General features: G+C 39.2%; 1 protein-coding gene across 1 annotated transcript in view; it reads right to left on the bottom strand.

Moving 5' to 3' along the window:
- Window positions 1–10807: 10807 nt before the first annotated feature.
- NELL2 (neural EGFL like 2) overlaps window positions 10808–24766 on the bottom strand; it is a gene marked incomplete at both ends in the record, with an annotated part of 141942 nt that continues 127983 nt past the window's right edge. The window contains 4 exons of the mRNA XM_079548740.1: window positions 10808–10858; window positions 13562–13786; window positions 15877–16053; window positions 16952–17145. Coding sequence (XP_079404866.1) covers window positions 10808–10858; window positions 13562–13786; window positions 15877–16053; window positions 16952–17145 — 647 coding nt within the window. The remainder of the gene's footprint in view (window positions 10859–13561; window positions 13787–15876; window positions 16054–16951; window positions 17146–24766) is intronic.

Raw genomic sequence — 24766 nt, 5'->3', positions numbered from 1 at the left:
AGCAGGGAAAAGGAAAAAAGAACAGGAAAAATGCCCAGGCTGAGCTTTTGGTTCAATTTCTCTTCCATTAGTGACCCTTAAAGAGAGACAAAGATCTCTTCACACTGAATTTGATCACTACCACTGAAGTAGAGGAAATTCCTTTGGTTGTATTCCTGGTCATTAGGACGTCTGGGTGAATTCGTGCTCTCTGTGGGGTTCACTCGTTCTAATTCTTCCATGTTAGTGAAAATTAGTTATGATCAGAAAGGAAGGGTCAACTTCCTTACCTGTCACCTGTCACCTAAATCTACTGTTAACTAAATCTGGGAAGGAATCTACTGAGGTAATCAAGCCACTAGGATGCCACTGGCTCTGAACATCTGTGCTGATTCAATGCTTCCCACTACATTATTATTTATGGAGACAAATTTAGCTCTAGTTTAAAATACGTTGTTGTCTTTTTTGGGGGAAAACAAAACAAAACAAAACAAAAACAACACAGTGCATTAAGCATGAATTGTATGGAATTTTTTGTCCTGCTACATCTTGATGCATACTATCAAATGCACTTTGTATCAGTCCTTGCAGCCCTTACACTCAATTTTTTATTAATGCTTCCCTTGTAATTCTATATTGGTTTCCAGAGTAGATGGGGAATAAAATGGGAGTTCTCCAGTGACTAATATGACATTTTTGAGTTCTCATGGATGTTAACAAAAGACTGCGCACTCCAGTGAATAAAAGCTATTTACTGCGTTAAAAATGACACTGAAATTGCATCCCACGTGGATCTTTTTTATTATTATTAAAGTCGTTCATTAAATGCTTGTTATTTCCGGCAAAGCAATATTTTCAAAAAGATTAAGCGGTTCATAAATGAACAGGATAAGTTCATGATCAACTGTCATTCTGTAGTTTGATTATCTATGTCTGTGTGAGCAGTGCTGATGGCCTCTTGTCATTGGGCCCTCGGTCTGTAGTGCTCAGCTTTCTAAGCCTCTAACCAAGGAAGATGTGAACACCCAAACCATAGGGCTTGGGGGACACTTCTTCCCACCCACCTCATATCTCAAAGCCACTGGAAGCCCAGGAATCCATGAGTCCTGGGCAAAAAGAGACTGAGATGTATGTGCTCAAGGCTATGGCACCTTGAGGCAGATGGTTGGTTTGGTGGTGGGGCAGAGGTGGTGGCCAGGCTGAGGAAGAGACATCCTGAGCTCTGCCAGGCATTTCACTGCTGTGGCAGTGGGGTGGCATTGACATTTACCAATTCTTCTCACAGTGAAGGAAAGAGCCGGGCTCAAACCCAGAGAGAGCAAGACATGACTTACACTTCAGGGTCACCTGGAAGGACACTGAAGTATGCCACCATGATACAGCTTGGCTGAGTATGGCTTTTATTTAGGCAAGTAACTCCATCTTGTCCTAAGAAATCTTTGAAATAAAACTTTTACATCATTTATTCCACTTCTCTGGATAATTACAATGTTGAAGAAAATAGTTCAGCAACAAAAATTCCCAAGTTCTGTTCATTTTTTTTCAGATTGAACATTTTCTGACACCTACCTTGTGGATTCAGGCCATGACAAATAACATTATTTAAGCACAGCCTTTGGTTTGACTTACAATGTCACCATCCCACATAAAAAAGTGTTGCCAGTTATAAGAACACACATTATTCAAAAATCTTCTATATGTGTTTTCATTAAATACATTGAAAAAAATATTTAGTGCTTTAATGGGAATATATATAACACTGTAACATAGGCCAGTTATGAAAGAAATATAGATTTGAATTATTGTTACTGTGCAGAAGTAAAGGTAAAAGTGATTGAAAAAATTATTCATACATATTCAGAGTTAAAAGGTAGTTTTGTCCCAGAATTATTATAAATGAGCTTTCCACTGCTTCAGAGGAGAGGTGTTGTTTTTTGTGGTTTTTTATTTTTTGTTTTTGTTTTTTTTTTTTTCCTTCTGGATTTGAAGCTATTATTGTGACCAGAAAGAAGGGAGAGAAATTATACAGTCATACAAATAGGATCAAAATTTGTTCCATTTGAACTTTAGCCTATGAACTAAATAAGATACGGATTAGCTCAGGCTACAGATCTGAGCAGACATAGGAAATGTCAGCAATGTTAATGAGCGAGCAGACATTTATCAGGGAGCTGCTGTGAAAGTAATCTTCTTGCTGAGCCATTGAAGATAGGCAACCAGGTTGCACACGTAATTGGGGGCACCATGCGCACAATGAGGTGGAACAGACCTCTCTTTTCACAGAGGCAGTGCTACAGTCACATATATGCAAGTCATTCTGTTTCTTTGTGTGCGTAATTTTGTGCATGGCTGCCCCTAACTGTGCAGTGTTTGAGGGGCTGCACTGTATCAAATGGATCCTTTCATCTGCAACACCTAAAGGGACGCAGCTAGAGCATTCTTGACGCTACCAACACCCAGCTCCCTCACAGGACCAAAATAGCTTCAAAACAGATTTGGCTTTATTCTTTGTGCCTCAGACAAACAAAATAGACCAACTATAGTCAGTGTCATTTTCAGTTTGTGTATATTTTTAGCTTCTTTGAACATCATCCCTGGGGAGAAAGGGATGGGAGGAAGACCGTGTTTGAATCATGCCAGATAGGATGTGTAAGGGCTCAAAGGCCCTGCAATACAAAGAAACAAACAAACAGCATGGGCTTATCTAAGGTTAATAGGAATCCTTCATTTAACATGTACATAAATATTTTAGGGCCTGGGTCCCTCCACGAGGCAAAATCTCTGCTGACTTTCCTGGGATTCATTTACATCACAGCTGAGAGGAGGTGACAGCATCCATCAGCTGCTCCTCCATCACAGCTGATCCCATGCTCAGGTGTGCTCCATCAGCCATGCCATGTGCTTAAAGCTCAGAGCCAGAAATCCCTCAGTCCAGAACACTCCTTCATCCTGAAGTTTTCCTTTAATGACTGATCTATATCTGCTCTGTTCAGTGGCTGCCTTGTCAGGATTTTCAGGTACAGCATTTAGCAAATACACTGTAAATTCACATCTATGTTTTCCTCTGATCTTGATCTTGCTAAACTCAGAGAGAAAATTTATTACCTAATTCACTTGAAACCAGTCTGTCTATTTTGTTTTGTACATGAAAAGCATCTTGGTTACAGTGAAAGCTGTGCTTCTCTGTATTGTGATTAATGTCCGTGTGTCTGTTTTGAGTCACACCATGCAGAAAATGGCTGCAGTTGACCTTGTATTGATTGATCGTTCAGAAATACTTGTAAAATGCATCAATACAAAGATGCTGGAATGCAATAAAGCACAGAAAATATTTCAAATGCATAATAAAACACAATTTTAGCTTTACCCTTAAGTGCGCTGTGCCAAATTCAGCTCTCTTTAGGAAGAGAGGTAGGTCTGCTGCTGCTGACCAGGTGTACCTGAGGATGTAAGAGATGGTAAGAGATGAACCAGGGCGAACTTCCATCCTTTACTTGATGCTGTAAGATATTATTCTGTTAACATCAGTGTCTCAAAGCTTATTGGGGACACAGATGAACTTGTTCAAGTCCAGTCCCCCCCACCCTGAAGGGAGGTTGTGATGAAGGGTTTGGCCTCTTCTTCCAGGCAACAAACAGTACCCAAGGAAATGGCCACAAGCTGTACCAGGGGAGGTTCAGGTTAGACATAAGGAAGAACTTTCCTCTCAGAGGGTGATCAGGCACTGGAATGGCTGCCCAGGGAGGTGGTGGAGTCGCCGTCCCTGGCAGTGTTCAAGAGGCGTCTGGATGAGCAGCTGAGAGATGTGGTTTAGTGCTTGTGGCAGCAGTGGTAATGGGAGGATGGTTGGACTAGATGATCTTGCAGGTCCTTTCCAACCTTGAGATTCTATTTTATGTATGAATCTTAAATTCTAACATCTGAAAAATGTTAAATGCAACAGGTGAGAAACTGTGTGCTATTAGCCACTAGGAAGTTATTCAAATACATGGAGCATACAAAAATGATTTGAAAGATGCATGAATGGTGAAAACATGCTGCAGGAGAAATAAAAAGATCGCTCAAACAGGCTTTATGAAAGTCTGGGTATCTGTAGCTTTACTGAAAATTGATGAAGCATTTCAAAGTTTGGTGTGATTGAGGGATTTAGATCTGCAGGAATGAGGGTGAAAATTGACCTTTTGAGATGCAGGTTTTAGAAGTAGTTTCTGTCTGGCTTGTTGAATTTTTGGTGGTGGTTTGTTTCTGTTTGGTTTTTGCTGTTGTGGTTTTTTTGGGTTTTCTTTTTGGGGGGGGGGGGGGGAGAAAGAACTTTGATTTCCTATAATCCTCATTCAGAAGGAAAAAAAGACCAAAGATAATTAGGATTTCAGCAGCAACTTTCTCAGTCTGGCTCAAGTCCCAAAGCAATAGAAAATACTGATGAGTTTGAACTGGCAGAATTAGGGCTAAAGTAAGAATTTGTCCAAACTCAGTGATGTTAATCATACAGTTACCAGTAAGCACAAGAAATGTACGGTGGAAATGTCTATTTTGGGCTTTGTAAAAGGATGATTAACACTGGCTGAAGCCTTTAAAGCAACCCAACCAATCTCCATCACAAGAAGTGATGAATTCAATGTAGGAAAGTTTGAAAGCGTAACAAAATGAAATGATCTGTCATGGGAGCCGTCAGTACTGTGCTGAGGCAGGCCAGCTCTGAAAGTGATCTGCCAGGAGTTCACCTCTGTGCCCACAGATGAGAAGAGGGAACAGCATATAATTTTCTGAATAAAACAGCAAGCAGGGTGCAATGTAGTTACACAACCCAGTCTGCTGCCTTTTCCCCACCATTTGCAGCCAAAAGAAGGCAACCCAATAGCTGTGTGGTGAAGGAGTTAATTTGCTGTGAGAAGGGTTTCAGAGGCAGAGCTCTTGCTGCTGGGGCCAGAGGGCAGGAGCTGCCTGTGGCAGCCAGGATGGGTTCAGGTGTGGCCTGCCTTTCTGCTGAGCTGGGCTGCTTATGGGGGGATCACAAGCTCTGTGGGTTCCAGCTGTTTCTCCTTTGAAGGAAGCATCGGCTGAGCAGCCTCTCAAGTTTACCAAGTGGAGAAAATGAATTATTTCTTCTTCTCCTGCTGTGTTTTTCACAAGAGCATCAGAGAACATCAGACATAATCATTACCCACAGGAAACTTAAAATGGCAAAAGCGGGCTAATTAAAAAAGGATCATTTAAGCTGTAGATACATTACCCCTTCACATTGCTACTGGCAATGTCTATAAGGCCATATTCTCATAGTGTCTGCTTTAGATAAGCTTGAAAGTCAGTTTGTCAGCTGCCTGACCAGGCAAGGCAGGGGCAGAGGGTTCCTGCTCCAGTGCAGGCACTGACAGCCAAGTGTTGTCCATAGGACTTGCAACGAAGCTGGGATTTCTTGCCTTGCGTGTCTTCAAGAGGAGTCAGTGTGAGCGTGGATGAAATGCTGCTCCTGGCTCTGGGGCCAGTGCCCACAGCTGCCCCAAGGAGGACAGGAGGCACCCACTGCAACCAGGACCAACTGTGGGAGAAAACTGGACGTTGTGATTGCTCTAAATATTTTTGTTTTCATTTTTATCAAAGTAGTCAAGAAGATAAACAGGAAAGGGCTTTGACATGCTAAGACAGATGAGATATTCAAAAGCAGCATCAGCTGCAGACTTTCTCGTAATAATGCAGCCATCCAAAAATCTATCCTTTTTTTTTTTTTTTTTTTTTTTTTTAATCATGTCAGTGGTCATTAAGAGCAGGTATTTGTGATTTTACTGGTTGTTTTCTGTTTTGTTCCTCACCCCAATGAATAAAGTTGCATTCCCTCCCCACCATGAAATTGCACTTGAGTCAGTACATTGTTTCTGCTGTTCTATTTGGATGGATGTTCTAGCTGTGCTGATGCACTTCTGCTTATTTTGGTTTTTAACGTGACTCAGTCCTAAAATAAGTCCTTAAAAATTTTCTTTTACAATTCCAAGCAACGCTGTTGATACTTAAATGACATCTGAGGAAATGTACTTCAAGTCTAAAATAGTAAAATGAGATTACTGATAAAAACTGATTTTAAGATGAAGAACAGTAATTGAGTTTGGCTCTTTTATGGATGAAAAATTATGTGATCAATAGATTCTTACAGTTTGAAGTAATTAAAGTTTCACATTAGAGACCCAATGTATGAACAGATGAGTAGAATGAAGGGTGAAAATCTGTTGTATTAAATAATGTCTCTTTGGCATTTTCCAGACTGCAAACTGGCAGTAAGAAAATACTGATTAGTGTAGATCTAGATGTGTAAGTGATGTTAACAACGGATAATTTAAATATATACATAAATGTTGTTTTTTTTAATTAGAATGACAATTGTGAAAACAAACAAACAAAAAACAAAAGAAAGAAAAAACTCAAAAGTGAAATATTGACATACTAATGACTATTCACATGGACAGGAGTTTGCAACATGGTCTTTTTCCTTGCAGGCCCTCTCTAAATCTCTTCTTAGTGAGAAACCCAGCTATGCTCTTTGTCTTTCCTCCTAGGGCAGAGATTTGGCCACCACACTAAAGCAACAAGAAATTTTACATTTTTAATTAGTAGTTAAAATAGCAACAGAGGAGCTTTCTGAGGTTGTGAACATGTGGAACATGGTGGCACTGCTGCTCTGGTTCAGGCAGAAGATGCAGCTGCAGTGGGACCTCCCTGGGACCACAGTGGGACCACAGTGGAACAGCCGTTTCTCCACAAGCTGTGCACTCAGCAGATGCCAAAGCTGCTCAAGTCTTCCTACTTACTTCCTATTCGTATTACTCTGAAACATTTCCTTAAATATGTGGCAAAAGCTATCTGGTGACTTTGAACTTAAATTATTAACTGGTCTGGGGACAAGTTAAACTGCATTTGCCTGTAAGTTAGTCTCACCATTAAAAAATAACTAGCTGAACTAAAGCTACTGCTATTTTTGTCTGAGAAAAGGAGGGAGGCCATGCAAGCTGAGTGATGCACAGGGACTCATGCACTTCAGAGAAGACCCACAAGTTCAGTCTGTCCAGAGCATCCTGCACTGGAACACACACACCAACCACCCACTCCAGGTGAGACTCGCCCTGGGCATGGAGAGGGCTCAGGGGCTGCCCCATCCACCTCTATATCTGAAGCTTTTGCTGCTGTGTCTACTTTGTGGAAAGCCTATGCTGGTACTGACTGTGGGCAGCTATACAGTGCTCCCCACCTAAATATCCACTTCTTCATTCCTTAGAAAGAAGCAGTGCATTTCAACTGTGGCTAAACGACCATATTCCACCAGTTGGGCTGGAAAAGTTGGATGATAGAGCAAAGGCATGCTGATAAGGAGGCTTGAGGCAGCCAGACCTCTGTTCTTTCCCCAGCCAGTTTTTGAGTGCTAGAAGTGGGCAGCAGCACAGCTAGTTCCCTTTTCTACAGCTTACCAACACTGCTGCTTTTTGTCATCCTGTTTCACCCCAGCACTGAATTCAGCATTGTGACTGAAGACATTTCTGCCTTTGTATCTGTAAGTCAATTAACTTAGGCCAATTACTCTGCAGAGAGGTGACAATTCCTTTATGGAAGTTATTGAATTCTACTACAGCAAACAGTGTATCAATAATGAAAGGCCACTAAAAGAACACAATGTACTTGCATTGTTCAGAAATACAGAAATAGAATATATATTTTTTATGGACTGTATTATCTGGTGGACATTTAGGCCTTCAAATTAGACATAAATTTTTAATAATACATAGATTTATTTTTCAAATAAAATGAAAAACGTGGTACTAATTTGTGGCTTGACTGAACAGGATGGAGATAAGGAAGGGGGAGGGTGAAAGTGGATGACAGCGAAGGTCACCAGGATGTCTCATCGGACTTTGTTGACCTTTAGAACTCCCAACTGATTAGTAACCTTGAACACTGATAAATTAGACAATATTCACACAGCCCATTTCCATTTTTTATTCAGCAGAGATTTCCAGCTTTGTTCAGCAAGGTTACTTCTGCTCTTCACATACATGTGGCACTGTCTCTCCAAGGTTTAGTTATTATGTTATGTTTCAATCCTTGGCTTTTAAGCCTGTTTCTTTTTGTATTGCACTGTGCTTCATAAACCTGTAATAGCACAAAGTTCTCAGATCACGGTAGACAACAAAAGGAGAGAGATATTTATTTTCCATCTATCCATATTTTTAGTTTTGAATAAATGCTGGGATTAAGTACTGGTTTTCCGGTACTCCACTTCCAGGGAGTGACTCATATGTTACAAATCTAAATTCGGTGTCAGGGGATGCACCAAACCAAAGCAAGGGCAGGCATACTTGCCTCACCCATAGCTTACCTTTCCCTACACCCAAAATAGTGATGCTCACAGCTGTGACTGCCCTTCCTTCTGCCCACTCCACTGGTTTCAGTCAGTGCTTTCTGCACCATGCAGCATTGTGTGAGGATTTTGTGCTTGAAAAATGTTCAGTCTTCTTTGTATCTTTCAAAATCATAAGTCTGGTTTTCATGTATTCCCTGCACCTATCTTATTCTCTTTCTTTAATGAAAGTGAATTGCAATTTCTAAACAGTAGCACTATCTGTTAAACCTTTTCTCAGAAATAGGTGTGCAGCTGCCACTGAAATCAACGGGAAATGTAACTCTGTGGCTGAGGACAAAACATGACCTCTGAGCAATTGCTAGCAGGCAAGAAAACGCTGCACAGAAAGCAGCCTCCTTTTCAAGGAGCTTAAGAAACATTGATTGCAGCTTGCCAGGAACTGGACAAAACAGTAAATCCCTTGACTACCTGTTACTTATGGACAGAGTGAGGAAAAAGGTTTGTTTGATTGGAATAATCTTCATAGTTTTAATGATCCAGTGTAAGCTATCAATGAGATTTTGCAGGATTTCTTCAGATTTTTAGTGTCTTTGCTTTGTTTGTGCTGTTTGCATCCAAAGGCCTAGGATTTCCTGTATCCCCCTGCTTCAGAAATGTGCAGTAATTGATAGACACCTGGGCTCAAGGAGATAATAGAATCACAGAATCATTTGAGTTGGAAGGGACCCTTAAAGGTCACCTTGTCCAACTCCCTACAACGAACAGATACATGGTACATGAAGTTGCGTGGCATTCCTTTCATCTTCTGTATGTGAAACACTACATGGTAGCATTTGCTGGAGGGAAAATACTACAGTTTTGTTAAAAACAAGTTCATAGATTTCCCTCATAATCTCTTATTATGTGAGGGAAGTTTAGCCTGTGACAACTGAGAAGGTAAGAGAGATGCTAAGACAAGAAATGCACGTTGAAAAGAATGTGACTACTAAAGCACTGTTTAAAGGGATGGTGCCATTTGGGGCAGTTTCCTCCTCTTCTGTTTAGTTTTCACTTTTTGTGATGAATTCCTTATGTATTCAGCCTTTTCAGTCCTTAATTTCTAAGCACTGCTTTATTCTTTATGTCTCTTCCAGAATAAAATGCATGCTTTTATCCATGCTTTTGGATCATTTTTGGATCATTGCTTTTGCATGACCAAGCATGCTTTGGTCATGCAGCCTCTTTTATTTATTGTCCCAACAGTGCAGTAATGAAAATAGAGCTTGCATATTGAAGTGATCCCCATGCATTAACATACTTTACACAAACAACTGAAACAGCTGTGGAGCTTATGGAGAAACAAACCTGCCTAGGGCAGCTGGAGAGATCAAGAATCTAGAGAGCATCCCTTTTGTCTGAACACAGATGTAAGTCACACAGAAATGGTCTGTACCCACTCTGGGTGGCAGCATCTCACTGGCATGTAGAATCAGATCTTTGGGCGCATAAATTGTTCTGTTCAATCCATTGACTCACACGCATGAAGTTAATAAGATAAGAAATGACAGGCATAGGGTTGTGCTGGGCAAAAACTCCCACATGCTCCTTTCTAATTCCAGTATTCTTCTCTATGTGGAGGAACAGTAGAATTGCCCCGCTGCCCAGGCATGATAACAAAGGATTAAAAACAACGACACACATGAAAAAAATGATACCCTTGAAAAAGAAAGAGGACACAAACAGAAACTTAAGGTAAGAGAAATATTTATTTAAATTTGCACAATAACGAGCTTATACTGAACAAATTCAATCAAGAAATAATAGTAAGTGCAGTAAAACAAGGAAATATTGATGACTTTTCCCATCAGAAAACATTAAGAAGCCATGCCTGTGCATTACAGTTTTTGTTTCTAGTTTTTTTTTTTCAGTGTTTTTTATTTGTTTATTTTTTGTTTGTTTTTACAACAGCTTGTATCTTTTTGTTTTCAGCGCATATACTGTACATATCACATCTTAGCTGCTATGTTCTCCTGAAGGCTTCATCCTTTTACTCAAACATCTGCTATACTCTGCAGTGAACATTCAAACACATTTGTGAAGAACCAATTATGCTTAGGTAAAAATCTCTGCATCTGGGCAAGTGTTGGACTCTCAAAGCTTTGGAAGACCCTGTAAGATCTCCTGGTTGACTTTGAATCCTGACATCACTATAGGTAGCATTGCAATGTGTCACTTTATACTCACCTAATATCCTGCATAATGAAGTCAGACAGATAGCCAGAAAATTTGGGTCTCACTTCATTCAGAGGTTTACACATTTGAGCTTGTCTTGAGTCCCATATATTTCATTCTGATTAAAAATTCTGAGTTCATCACATTTCTGCACTTTAGATGGACAAGAACAATTCAATTTTAGTTTTAATTTTGTACAATTTTTGGTCTAATGGTCTTTTGTGACAGAAAATTCTTTAACCAGAAACTGCTTGTGAGAGATGGTTGTTGGTGTCACAGTTCCTGAAGGCACTGTGGATCCACTGAGCAACAGACGTGGCCGTTCTAAAGAAAGAACAAAGAAAATTGGAACATTTAGCATCTTGTACAAGCTCAGTCAATTTAACAGTCTCAGCCATTTGAAAACTCATATCAGATTTTAAGGTATAGTGTAAAGTACAGATGAATACAAATTTTGAATATATTCATGAAATTCCTGTTGTGTCCTTCTGATGTCTAAGGGATAGGCTACGATAATTCTTTTAATTGCTTGGTTTCCCGTGGCCTACATCCCAAAGCTACAACAGTCAAGCTCAAAGGAGCAAGGATCAGCAGAAGAAACACTCCTCCCATAAAGGTATCAGGCATTTGCCCAAGTAACAAAGCTGTTGAACAAGGCAGGGCAGCTGGGAGTTATTTAGATTAGACAGAAGGGACTCTGGGTTTTATTTAGCATTGAATGTTTCAATTTGATTCTTCCTGGCTGCAACACCAGCAAATATTAATCCATGCCGTTTTTCCTGATAGCCTGGACATTTCTCTAAAAATATTTGAAATTAAGGGTACCTATTACCTATGGACATGATTAAGCTATGAAGATTTTTTTCCTACTTTTCGGCTACTTTCTTCAATTGAGTCTTACAGTGCAAATAAAATTCGTATTATTTTTAAATTGGTACAAATATATTTAGTTGACTAAACTGCCAGGAATAACTAAAGACGAAGGTCTGAATCATTTGAATATTTTCTTTCCCCTGTTACAGAAGGTTAGACAATCCTAATGTTCACCTTCTTGTGATTTGAAATGGTTTTGTGGCTAATTCTGCTTTAGCTGATGCCAAGCTTTCTGAATTCTTAAAGGATTTGTGTAAACCTATTTTGTTATAGCTTGGTTAGAGAGGCTTAGCCTCGAGCTTTGACCTTCAGTGTGATTCTCTGCAAGAAAGAATGAGGAGACACAGGGCAAGCAAGAGAACTATAAAATTGGGTATAGCATTAACCTGATCTGGAGGAGAGAGGTTATTGTGTGCAAAACTACAATATGAAGATGTTACCACTACAAACAGTGAATTTCAAAAAGACAATTGCTCAGAAGAGAGGGGGCCAAAGTGCTACATCTTCACTGTTAAGCAGATTCTCGTCCAAGCTGTTTTTAAATCTAAGGGTCTGGCAGAGTATATGTTAACATCTTCTACATATTCACAATGCAGCAATATATTTTATTAGACTATCTATGTGTTTACATGGAATAGAAATTAGCCCATGCTCAAAGATTCAGTCTTTGCTGAGACTCAGAGTAAAGGGCAGAGGGGAGCAACACACTGTTGGCCACCTCTAGAAATGGTATGTTATTTCTGCATTGTCACTGATTAGTGCTACAACAAGAACACATTTCCTTGCATTTAATCTTAACTGTTTTACATAAGAATCATGCATAATATTTTGTTTTACAGATAGGGAAAATGAGGTGCAAAAACCTCAGAAAGCCACCCAAGCCAAACTGCTAGGTCACTTTTTTTTTCTTTCTAAAAATTCCATTTTTTCCCTAAATTTCATTCCTCCCAAAGTATCTCCTAGCACTGGAATTGCTATATTGCACCAGCTGCAGTTCTCACTAATTTGGGTTTGTGCACATAAGCCTGTTTCGACATCCTCTGAGCAGCATCTGGCTTTCTAACCATTAGCCACTGTCAGATCACAGCACTTTCTTCCAACCACCCACCCATTCTGACATTAAGACAAATGCCCAAATGTTCTCACACTTGGCACATACTACTACCATAGTAAAAGAACCACCTCCCAACAATAGCAACTGCTGCTTCATGCAGCATAATGTCAGAAAAGTAGTGGAGGAAGGTGCTGCTTGACACCTTCTGCTCCATCATCAGTTACTCCCCACTTTTCTCAAAGGAGGTGTTGAAGTCAAATTATTTTTATGTGCAACCTTCTAAGTAGTTAATGGTACCAGGTGCTAGAGTTTGGGAAGTCTCTTCCTTGGATAGGACATAGGATAAAGACCTTGACGAATTTCAGTAAAAATTAAAGATATCTGGATGAATCCTGTTGCCTCTCTCCTCGTCTACTGTGGGATCACTCTTTTTCATTCTTCAGTATTGGTTCTACACCATACAGGGTCTATTTTTAATGGAAAAACTAATTTTAACATCTTTTCCTCTCACAGCTTTAGTTCACATCAGCCCAGAGCCATAAAAAAAATTCTCTCAATCGCTTCCTTTGACTACAGAAACTACTAAATATTCTCTACATCATGAAGATTCCTACTAGTGATTTTAAAGCAAGAAAGCTATAGAACTGTGTGACTAGTCCCATTATTCTCAAATGCAATGACTATTCTCAAAGAACAAATCAAATCATTCTGAAAACTGTAGTATCACACAGAATGCATTTCTTGAAGTTTAACCTTACATATCAATTTGTTTCTTTATATATTTCCCAGATAGCATACAGCTGTACAGTAAGAACCACAATCAAGCTTGACCTGAGCTGCTGTGAAAAAGCCAAGCTCTGTGACTTGTGTGCAGCCCACTGCAGAGTAGGTTGTTGCTCTACATCTGACCTGCTAGCACATTAAACTATCATTCCAGCACATGCGAAAGTGAAGTTAGCAAAACTGAACATTTTTACTGTAATATCCTCTGCTTTTAAACAAGTGCAAACATCAACTGACTGGACGCAATGCATTAATATTTATGTGCACAGAAACAAGCTAGAAAAGCAGCATCTCAGCTTAATTTTTATGCTCCTTACCTTACATTGGCAGAGTGTGCACTCTGTGCCATGCTTTATCCAAGAAGACCCAGTGAAGCGAACAACATTGGTTTCATCCAGGCAGGTTTTAGTGATGTCATTACGGATGGTGTCTGCCTGGCAGGGGTCAGCGACACAGCGTGGGCAGCACTTGTTCTCAGGGAGGACACTGAACTCACAGTCCACCTCTGGGCATGGCAAGGGCCAACAGTCAACCTCCCCCTGCTGTTGAAAAACAGTATGAGAACAAGAGAAAATTATTAGCTGTTGTTTTGCTTCCCTGCCCATTTCTCTGATTCAACATTATGTTTGTTCGCTGGCTTTTCTCTATCTGGTCCTATTCAGAAGACAGTGCGGAGAACACAAGCATTTATTGCTTGTGGGAGACAAAGCAAGCTGGTTGCTTTCTCTGCTTGCTACTGGGTAAGTCCATTAGACTTTGCACCAAGCTGCAGCTGAACTTCTCCGTGGACCTTGCAAAATACAAAATATGGACCTGTCCTTGAGATGTCCTACTTGTATGAGAGACAGAAACCGTAACAGGTCTCACTATAAAAGTGCTTTGAAGTCTCCACTTCCTCAGTTCTTTACTTCTATTGAGATTGTCAGTTTCCAGTATAATCCTTCAACTCTTCAGCTCAAGGTAAGGTTAGAGCTTATATGTTCCAAGGTTATGGCTTGGCTAAGGGTGTTGAGCTACCAGCAACCCAATTGAACAGGGAACATCACAGCATTCTCAGCGAGAAGACCTCCACTGGCTTACTATCCATTTTGGAGGTTATGAACTGATTACCTGGCTTCCAAACTTAATCATGCTTTCTGCATGTTGCATGACGGGTTCAGTACAGAGCATGAAAAATGCAAAAGGGAGACTTGCTTGGGGCCAGCATGTTGTTGGGGAAGTTACTGTACACCTGTAACAGACCTTAAGAAGTCTGAATATTCACTTTGTTACTAGAAGTTGGGCGAATTTTCATTCAATTCTGGAGAATGGACAAAGTTGCAGATCTATCAGTCAAAGGGAACAGTTCACTGATATCATTAACACCAGTTTGTTTTGGAACAGATCTGTCTCTGACCTCCGACTTATTCAGCTCATCATAACACAGACTGTCAAGAATTGAGGGGGAAGGAAGAGAATAGCATTTCTCCCAAGGAAAGAAGTGTATTCACAAAAGTGAACCTAATGCTTTGAGGATTATGAGTTCAATACCAGTACAATAGCTGAAAAAAATCCCCAGAGGTTTGCCATATCTTCAATTTTACACCTCTTGTTGCAGAAACTATTGTTGAAGTTACTCCTTCACAGAATTCTCATCTGTATCAATTTTCCTCTCTTTTTGAATCACATGATAGAAAGAATGAAAGCAATCTTAAAACCAGTTACTGATCTTGATATTTTGATTTATTTTTTGTAGTGATGGACACGACAAGGAGCGGACAATACACTGTCACCTAAAAACCACTGTGACAACAGAAAGAATATAAGCTTTATAAGAAGTACCATCTTGAATAAAGGGACATCTACTGATATCCCAAACTGTCAGGAGTTTTTTGTTTTGTTTCTAAGACCTCTAATGAAACACCTGGGAATCTATTTTAGCAGTGGCAACACCGAAAGCAGTGTCTACAGAAATTGGTTTTGGGCTGTTATTCTTGGTACACTGACAAGGAAAAGCTGAACTAGGCTTTACATTTGGAGATAACTTGTGATAAAAGCTAGTTGCTTTTATCTTGGGATTTTTTTCTGTCATGGCAATTCCCTGTATACCATCATGCAGTACAGGTTTGCTAAGACTATGAAATACCTGCCCAGGAAAAAGATCACAAGTTTCAAAAGATAAATTTTTTCTCAAACCTTATTTCATTAATATGAAGAATGCATCAAGTCCTATTAATTTTTCTGTTACTGGAAATGTCTGAGTGAATAAAAATGTTTTAGTCTGTCAACATCTTTGAAATTATCAACTGTGATAATGAATACATATTTAAAATATCCCTATACAGCCTTATCAGCCTCTGAATGAATGAAAACATGAGTATTACTGCATAGGTGTCATACTCAAATGATCTACATACTTTGCTAAAACGATCTTTGTGATTAAATAATTTCTATTATGTCTATTACGTCCAAATGCATTTTTGACTGGAACTTAATAATACTGATAAATATCCATGAAAGTCAGATTTTGATTATACACATACTCCAGAGGGATCTAAATAGATGTTAATATATGAGAATGAATATTCAGAGATTAGCACATCTCATGTCCTTTTTTTCTTCCTGCTTATTCCTCTGTAATCAGGAGCCTTACCAAGCAGCGACACTGCTGACAGTTTTGTATCCAGGAGTCACCACTGTTGTAGGAAAGCTCCCCACTCTGATGTAAACATTGACTGCTGAGCCTCGGGTCACATTCAGGACAGCAAAATAGGTCAACAGTGGGATTTTCACAGTCACAGACCATTCGCCGGCACATCACGTATCCACTCTGTTGTTGGAAGACAGATACAGAGTGATGGCAGAAATCTGCTTGACTCCTACAATTCTTGCACCAAAATTTGATTTGCTGGCATGACTGTAAACCACTACCAGCTTGTGTGTTTTTCCACAATACAATACCTTTGTTGAAATACAATTCAGAGAGTTAGAAACCACAAAACACTCAGTAACGACCATAAAGTTCCCCTGTTATCTTACATAAATCCTTTGTACAATCAACTTTCAGACGATTCTAGCCTAAGGTGGTGAAACTCAAGCGTGTCTTTACCAAGGGTCAAATTTTAATGGATTGCATAGAGCTATATCATTTTTATATGGGCGTGGCTTGAATCACCTGCTAAACTTCTAGATCAGTTCCCTCTCTTTTATAATTATTCATTTAAAAATGATGATAGCTAGTGAGAAATTAAATTCATGCCAGTGAAAATTGAATTTCTGAAATGCTCAGGATTTTTTAGCAGTGTATTGGCTCTTCAATCTTCATTTGCATTTAGCTTGTGGGCTTCCTACAACAAACATCTGAGAAAGCTAAGCAGAGGCAGCACTGACCTCTATTTATAGCCATCTGCTGAAGATACTGGTGTCAGTCATCAACACCAGTTTGTGCCTGGATAATTTCTTTGCATGAAAATGCCATTACTCCCACCCAGAAACTTTGCTAACAAAACAGTACTCTTCCCCTTCTGCCAGTATTATATGAGAAACTTCATGGAATCTCTGTTCATGCAGGTTGAAGGGAGAAGCTGTCCCCAGAACTCCTTTTCTGTGAAGCACCACATACACGAATGAAAAAGCACCTAAAACAGGAATTTCACTTGAATCATATTATTTTTCCTGTCATCCCTTCCACCACGTTTGCAGAAGCAGCTGGTTTTATTTCAACTGACCTGGCATGAGCAGACAGAGCATCTGTCGTTCTCCAGCACCCAAATCTGACCATTGTGCTTGATTTTGTCTTCATGGATACAGTCTCCTGTGCAGTTTTTGCCATGTGGACATCGACAGTCATACCCACCATCCAAGTTAAAGCAAACAGTGTCATTGGCACAGCTATGCCTTCCAGTTGCACATTCATCAATGTCTGAAAAAACATGCCATGTAATACCTTTAGACTGCATTCAATTAACAAAAATGTTCCTGTGGCAGCCAATATAAATGATTCATGGTCATTAAAGCCTTTAGCTGAAAATTAATTTGCACTTCACCAGCACAGGGAAAAATAACTTACAATTTCACAAAAAATATTTTTAAAGTCACATCAACTCTAGAAACATCATGTATCATAGTCTTCCTATACATCTTCTCAAATGAAATACTGAATAAGGTTTTTAGAATAAAGAAATCACAGGAAAGACAAGAAAAAAACCATGCAGATCCCTAAAGAGCATTAGTTTGTGGCAACCATTCAATCAGATGTTTTCAATCAAACAAGTAAAGCTGCAAAAACCTGTTTTTGAAACTTTTTGCTGGCTCTGTCTAGCACATTCAAGTTCACTTGCTAAGAAGTTAATGTCAAAGGTGACATCTGACTTGTATGTCCATTTAGGTAAGAACTGCATCATTTATTAGAGTGTACAAGCTAGAATGGTTTAATTATTCAAGTTGCAAAGACATCTATAGCCTTTCTGTCTAGCACAGAAAATAAAAAAAATAGGAATGCCTCCAGTGAATGAAGGTAATTGACTTCAAAACAACTATATCACATAGAGTTCAAGAGCACCTTTAAAGACTTAGTTCATCGGTGTACACTCAAAATTATTTTGCGTGGGCTAACTTGCAGCACAAACTGCCTTATATTTCAATAGTCTTTACTGAGCTTTTTCAGCTGTTAATCTGGAGGAAAACTATCCGGAAAAAAAAAAAAGCTTTGAAAAGTCATGAAGTAAAATGCCATATATGATAAAAAGCGGAAAAACTAGAAGATTAAAGATCTATGGCAATGAAAAGTATCAATGCAGTGAGTTCTATTCCATATAAAATTTCACAGGAGTCTGGCCCAGGCTCTTAATTAAAGTTCATTAAAAAGTAGTATTTAGCTGTCAAAGACAAAATAAACAATACCATCACTCATATATCTTTCAACATCAGCACAGAAACTTAATAAAACACTCAGCTTTGGGTTCAAGAATGGAAATGAAACCTCCAGTTCATCTCAAGCATATTCAGATAAAGAAAAATATAATTCGCTTATTTCAATTCCATGTGTGGGTGCAGCCAAACAAAAGTAAACAAGTCACTAACATGAATATGAATTGAGATGAAAAACAGCAGGGAAAATATTAGAATTCTGTTGTATAAATAAGCAGCATTGTTGGTTTCCTTTAAATACACTGTGTAATAACAGTGCATCTCAAAAAACTGTTTTGCAAAATTACTCAGGCTTCCGGGAAGGATGAGGAAAATCTTATTTGAGAGGAACTAAAAAGAAATGGATTGTTCCTCTCTGAAAGAATATCAGCAAGAGGGGATGTACATAACAAAAAAAATAATGAATACCACAGAGAAAACATATTGAGAGCTTTTGTTCTCTATATAATTGAATGGGCAAGAAAGGGGACAGTAGATGAAAGAGGAAGACAACAAATTCAAGTCTGATAAAAGGAAATAGTTTTTCCATACCATGTATAAACAAACTATGAAATTCACTGCCACAGAATGTTGTTAAAAGGAAAACAAAAAGGTTACAAAACTAGTGAGAATATTTAAATTTACAATGCTAGCAGATTTTGGAAGAGAAATTACATTCCATGTATCACAGTTTATGGTGCCCTCATTTACATATCAAATTTACCCAAAATAAGCATACCATCTCAGTTCTCCACATCTCCTACCTCAGTCTCTTCTGATTTTTATGGAGTTGGATGTTGTCTCAGTAGGGCGAAAACCAGCCAGGATTGTGAACCCAATTGAGTGTGGCTGTGTGTATACAGAAAGAACCTGAAGAGCTGAAATGTCCCAGGTACTCAGACATGGAAACCCATCCTTACTAACAGCAATGATACAGAATAAGCTGAAAAGATGGTTGTGTGGAGGCTGTGCATTCTCCAGCCTAGAATGTTCTTAGACAAGTGACTAAAAAGAATGGTTTAAGTGATGCTGATCTATGCAGAGCAGAAGGATAGAAGAATTGTCCTTTTCTTCCTCTTTTCTTTCTCTTAAATCCTTACAACTTAGCAATTGAAAATTAACATTTTCATAAGTACATGTCTAGTGCTCATTCTAACTGGTTTTAAGTTATTCAGTGAAGAGAACAAACACAGATTCCATTAAAATGTCATGATTAACAGTGGGATTCCCTTAATCACTGAAGCCCCTTTTAATAAATTACTTTCAGATTTCCATGTTCATTTGCTTAAAACACTCTTTTGTACAAAGCTTTCACAATGCAGTTGTCACAGGTAAATAATATCAGTACCCAAGAAGCTGTACCTTAACTGAAAGCATCCATATTTAATGAGCTACTTGGAGGAATCAGCTGTCACGTACGTAAAAATAGTTCCCTTTAAATAACAAACACTGACCCTACAAACGCTACCTCTGCATTTGGCACCTACGTCCAAGTTCCTTTCACAATCTGGCCATTGTAAGAGATTATTTTTTGCACCACTGTCTCAAGGCTTGCTGAGGAACACTGATGGATGCGTCCTAGGCAAAGGTTGAGAAATCCTGTGTCTGAGGGACACAGATGGACAAGTCCAGGCAAGTGCTGGTCAAAGTTGGCAAAGCCTTCAGACTAAAGATTTGCAGGCCAGGGGCAACCAGAGAGAGATAAACCAGGCGAGAGAGAGATAAGCCAGGCTGAGAAGCAGTCCTTTATGTGTGCTTACCTTGAGGAAGATGGCCTTCTCAGGGGGTGCTGCACATGACTCTTACCCAAGTACCCAGGACTGCCACGTTGGCAGAAGGATAAAAAAGGGACCAACAACCATGAGGATAAGTGCCTGCTTGCTGATGGATTAACTCCCCCTTCCCCCTCCCCTCTTTTCCTTATGCCTTTTTTTTTTTCTTTTCCACCGTGGGCGGTCACTTATGCATCAATTTCAAGCAACCTTTGAGAAACCTGGTGGTGTATGAATCCTTCTTTGTTTTTGGCTCAAAGCTCGCTTCCTGAGGCATTTCTTCCAATAAGACTCTGACTTATCTTGGAGATGAGAAGTGGGTGTTGCTGTGTGGCAATCAGCATCACTGTGTGGACATCTGAAAGCATTTCTTTGGAGCTGTTTGCCTTCGGAAGAGAGTGTTCAGGACTGTTTACTGGCAGAAGATCTGGCCTGTGACTCCAGTTTGCTATGGGAGATTGGGGGATGATACCATTGTATCCTGTGAAGGCAAGATACAAGTTGGTGCCTCGCTGCTCCCTCTTATCTGCTGGCAAGGCCCGGAAGATGGGAACAAAAGGAGTTCCAGCTGAAATACAAAAGCCAGAAGCTGCCGCTCCAAAAGCAGCTGACTCAACTACTTTGGACTTACAAGTAAGTTTGTATTGGCATTGGGAAGTATCACCATTGTCACAGTTGTCAGGGTTGTCATTGTCATCATCAACTGAACAGTAACACCCAATGACCCACCACTACTGGAGATCAATGACTGAACTACAAACCTACAGAGACTACCCTGCTTTTATTTCCTGTCTTTTCTATCGCCCATCTTCCCTTCCCTATCTCCCTAAACGACAAGGATTTGTAATAATCTGGTCAGACCAACATTTGACCTGTTGTGTCTTAATCTCGCCATTGGGTATACATATATCAAAGAACCTCCTCTCCCTCCTATAAATTGGAGCTGGACACCCATGAGGGAAAGGTTTGTGAGGATCATTTTTCAACACGGAAATGGTAAGTGTGCTGCTATAGTAAACAATTGGCTCTAATATTAAACAGAGCTCATACAACACTGAACATTTATGAAAAATCCCTGAGTTGTGGGTTTTTTTTTTCAGTTGTTTGATCCATGAAAATGAATGTTTGGATACTACCATTTAAATACCCCAGGTCATAGCCAAAGCTACTTCAGTTTTGATTGTAACCTAATCAAGAACAGCAATGTGTTTATAGTGCAGCAAGAGAGACACAAACCTGCATGCATGAAATTCTCATCTGCATTATTTACCTACATTGAACTTCAGTCATTATCTGCAAACACACACAAAACATCCATACCAAGTGAAATATTGTTCAGCTTTTTTAATCTGAATTGACAGTGGATGGTGAGTGATGCTACTGACATCTTATTTACAGCAATAACCAGCTTTCCAAATTCCACAGCCATATGTACAGGGTACACTGGTTCTTGCATCTTTTGTGTCTGAAAAGGGTAGCAAAAGAACTACAGATTCCTTTTCTGCAAACCAGCTATAGAGTATGCTATTATCTGTCCTATATTGTGTTGGCGTTTCTTTGTGGTTGTTGTTTGTTTTATTTTTGAAGAAACATACAACTCACTTCAGGCTATTTACAACACACTGCTTAGGAATCCAGCAGCTTGTTTTCTACAGCATTACAAAATTTAATCTCAAAAGACTTGGAGGTTTGACTTAGAACAGAAAACAAAAAATACAACTAGCTATCCAGTGCTGAATTGAGGACTAGATCTAATTTGCAGCAGAAGTGATCTGGAACATTTTTAAGGGTTTCCCTGAGTACAGCTTAATAAGACAAAAGACTACAGTGGGTGGAGAAGTAATGATAAATGTAGGTTGCTCTGAAAGTAATGCCTCCTATTTATTTCCATGGAAACTACACAAGTTACAAGAGTATAAAGACGCAATTTGATAAATCAAATTCTCAGCTACAAAACACAGTTTTTAAACATATTTGTCACTTAGCTATGCATGAACACGAGCCTGCATCCCATCCTCATAAAAATCTGTACCAGAGGAGGTGACTCACTGTCCCTGTCACCACTGCTGGAGTGCACCATCCACTGCCTCACTTTGCACACATCCACTGTTTGATCTCCATAAATATTCAGCGTCGATGGCAGTGGGTGCCATTTTTTTCCACATGGATGAATTCAATGACATACCTTCGCTTCATCCTCACTCCTGTGTCAGACATCATTGTGTCAGACTGCCCCTCTGCTGCTTTCTGTAGCACAGCAACAAAATGAATGGAATATTGGTGGGAAGGTTCAACGTCTACTGCCATACCACCAACATCTGCCTCTGGTGGTGTGGGGCAATATAATAAGATGGAAAGTCTTACTTCTGAAGCAGCTCTTCCACATTAAAGAAAGCTAAGAATTTATTGTGTCACAAGTAATTTGATGTCAAAACAGTTAAAATACTGGACTAAATCTATAGAAAATGGTGACAGTACCTAGAGTGACTAAACTCCATTTGCAATATCTGAGTGTGAGGGCAGAAAAGTCTTATGAAAACAGAAATCTTACTTGCCCCGCCAGGCTGAAACCTATAGTTAACAGATTTACAGACACTGCTTGGAACAAAAAGTCATAGAATGCAGCAGGGAAAAAGCAGTATTTGACTTGGTCATGAGCAGTGTGCAGATTCTGATTCAAAATGCCAGTAATGAATAGCTACTCTGTAATGATGATCACAATATATGCAATTTCTTAAATTTAAAAAGCCATATGAATTCTCTGTCATAGTACTGAGTTTCAAAAGTGGACTTATATTAAAATGCAAAAGTTTTGAAGATAAATTAAATCTTTATATGATAAAAAGACTACCTAGAGATGTATATTATAGATTCAGGTTATACCATACTAAGACTTCAAAGAGAAATATTGTTGATATAATATACTACTTTTATTTGAAAACTTTTGCTGAGCTCTTTTGTATGACGCATACTCTGAAAGGAACTATCTTGCTTGGAAGAAAAGTAATCAGTCAGTCACAAATTTATAGTGGTTTAATTAGTAAGTAATAAATGGCAACAATAAATGCTCAAGTTGTCGTAAATGAGGGGTGTCCCATGAAAGTTCTCAAAGAATGTGTGCCAGGACATGTGCTGCCCAATATACTTAAAAGTCATCTGGAGCTGTGAGTGAACAGTGAGATGAAAAATGTTGTTGTTAATAAAGTATTGAACAAAAAATTGTCAGTGAATTTCTTGATTTCTTGATAGTGATTGAGTAAGTGATAATAAGAAATTCAATTGATGAAATTGATTATAAGACACAGGGGGAAGTATCCTTTCAAAAGTCAATATTTCAGATCTATAATGGAAAGTGATCTTGAAGCTACTACAGAAAATGGCGGCACAGTACTCTTTTGGGCAGAAAGCAACCCAAATATAATACTGATAACAACAGATGAGAAAATGTGCAATAAACAAGGAACAAGAACAAGGCAGCATTAGAAGAAAAAAGAAACTGTGTACCTTGCTAGGTATTGACAAAGGGCTCAGAGACATGCTCTGATGTAACTGGTGGAAAGCTGCATCTTTTCCCCCCTCAGATGAGCCCTCCAGACTTAAATGCATGACATTCACATTAAACAGAAAAAAAAAAATCCTATTTCCCCAGACATATCTTCACGGCAAAATCTCTCTGATATCACTGTAATGTATGTAAAGAGAAGATGAACATCTTGATCACTGAGACATACACTGTTGAAAGATGGGTTGGGATGGTGGGCAGTTTCTTTGCTCTGAAAGACACTCAGTTACTTCAGCTCTGAGAGAAAATGGCTTCCTCAGCAGGGTGATAGTACAAGGATACCCAGATACTTTTTGCTTAAGGCAAAAAGAACCTTCTGAGCAGAAGGTTTGGCTTCTCTCCTTGTCTATCTCAAATAAATTTATTAACTGATGCAACCATTCTTCAAAGTGCAAGTGAATTATGAATAATTTATTTGTAACTTCATGCCAGCCAGCTGTCAGAGAGCTTGGCAGATGTGGAAGATGAAGAACTGAGAATTCAGATGCCGGTTAAACCAGCTTCACAGAAATGTTGTTTCCCAGTTTTGATACAGTAAACAGGATCAATTCACTGTCTCATAAAATGTACTGGTCTTCTGTTTTAATAGTCCTCTAATAAAACTTCAGAAATTCTGCCAATTTCATACTCTGCCCACACTCCTGAATATTTAAACGCATGTGTCTCCAGCTCTGCATTCTCTCTGCTGATGATTGTGTTCCCAAAGCCAAAATGAAGCCTTAATGCCTAGAGTTCTGTTTGAGGTGGAAGGAATGAAATTCCTCCCTGTAGTTTTAATAGTTGATATTCTGTGACCATGAAGGAAGACAAAAGGGTTTTCTTGATTTGTGAGTTCCAGTGAGATTTCCTGCTGAAGTGATTCTTTATTTCCTGTCTCCTTATGAGCTTTCAATAACAAAGCTTCTGTTAAACATGACAAGAACTGTAGAAAAATCTAAGTGTGGTCTCTAAACTGGCAGTGGTTTCTCAAACACAGATCTCATGCATTAGTTAATATAGCGGATGTACTGTGAGATGAATTCAGACATCTCAAAAGTCAGCAATTGTTCTCTCTTCCAAATCCAAGTGACCATTTTGGATTTTATTCATTGCTGAAGAATAGAGAGAGCATCCTATTCCTGCAGTGTACGTCCATATCTCATTATTCTGTGTTGTGGAAAAAACTGTCCATGGGGAGACCCAGCCCTCCATGCAGACAGGCAGTCTGTGCTGCTAAACTGGAAGTAGGATACCAGTGGTACTAAACATAAGAAGACATTTCAAAACAGAAATCCTAATCTGCAGGTTTACATGCAGATAAA

The sequence above is a fragment of the Tetrao urogallus genome (genome assembly GCF_951394365.1).
Source record: "Tetrao urogallus genome assembly, chromosome: 1".
NCBI lineage: Eukaryota > Metazoa > Chordata > Aves > Galliformes > Phasianidae > Tetrao > Tetrao urogallus.
This window is presented reverse-complemented; position numbering and strand designations above follow the sequence as displayed.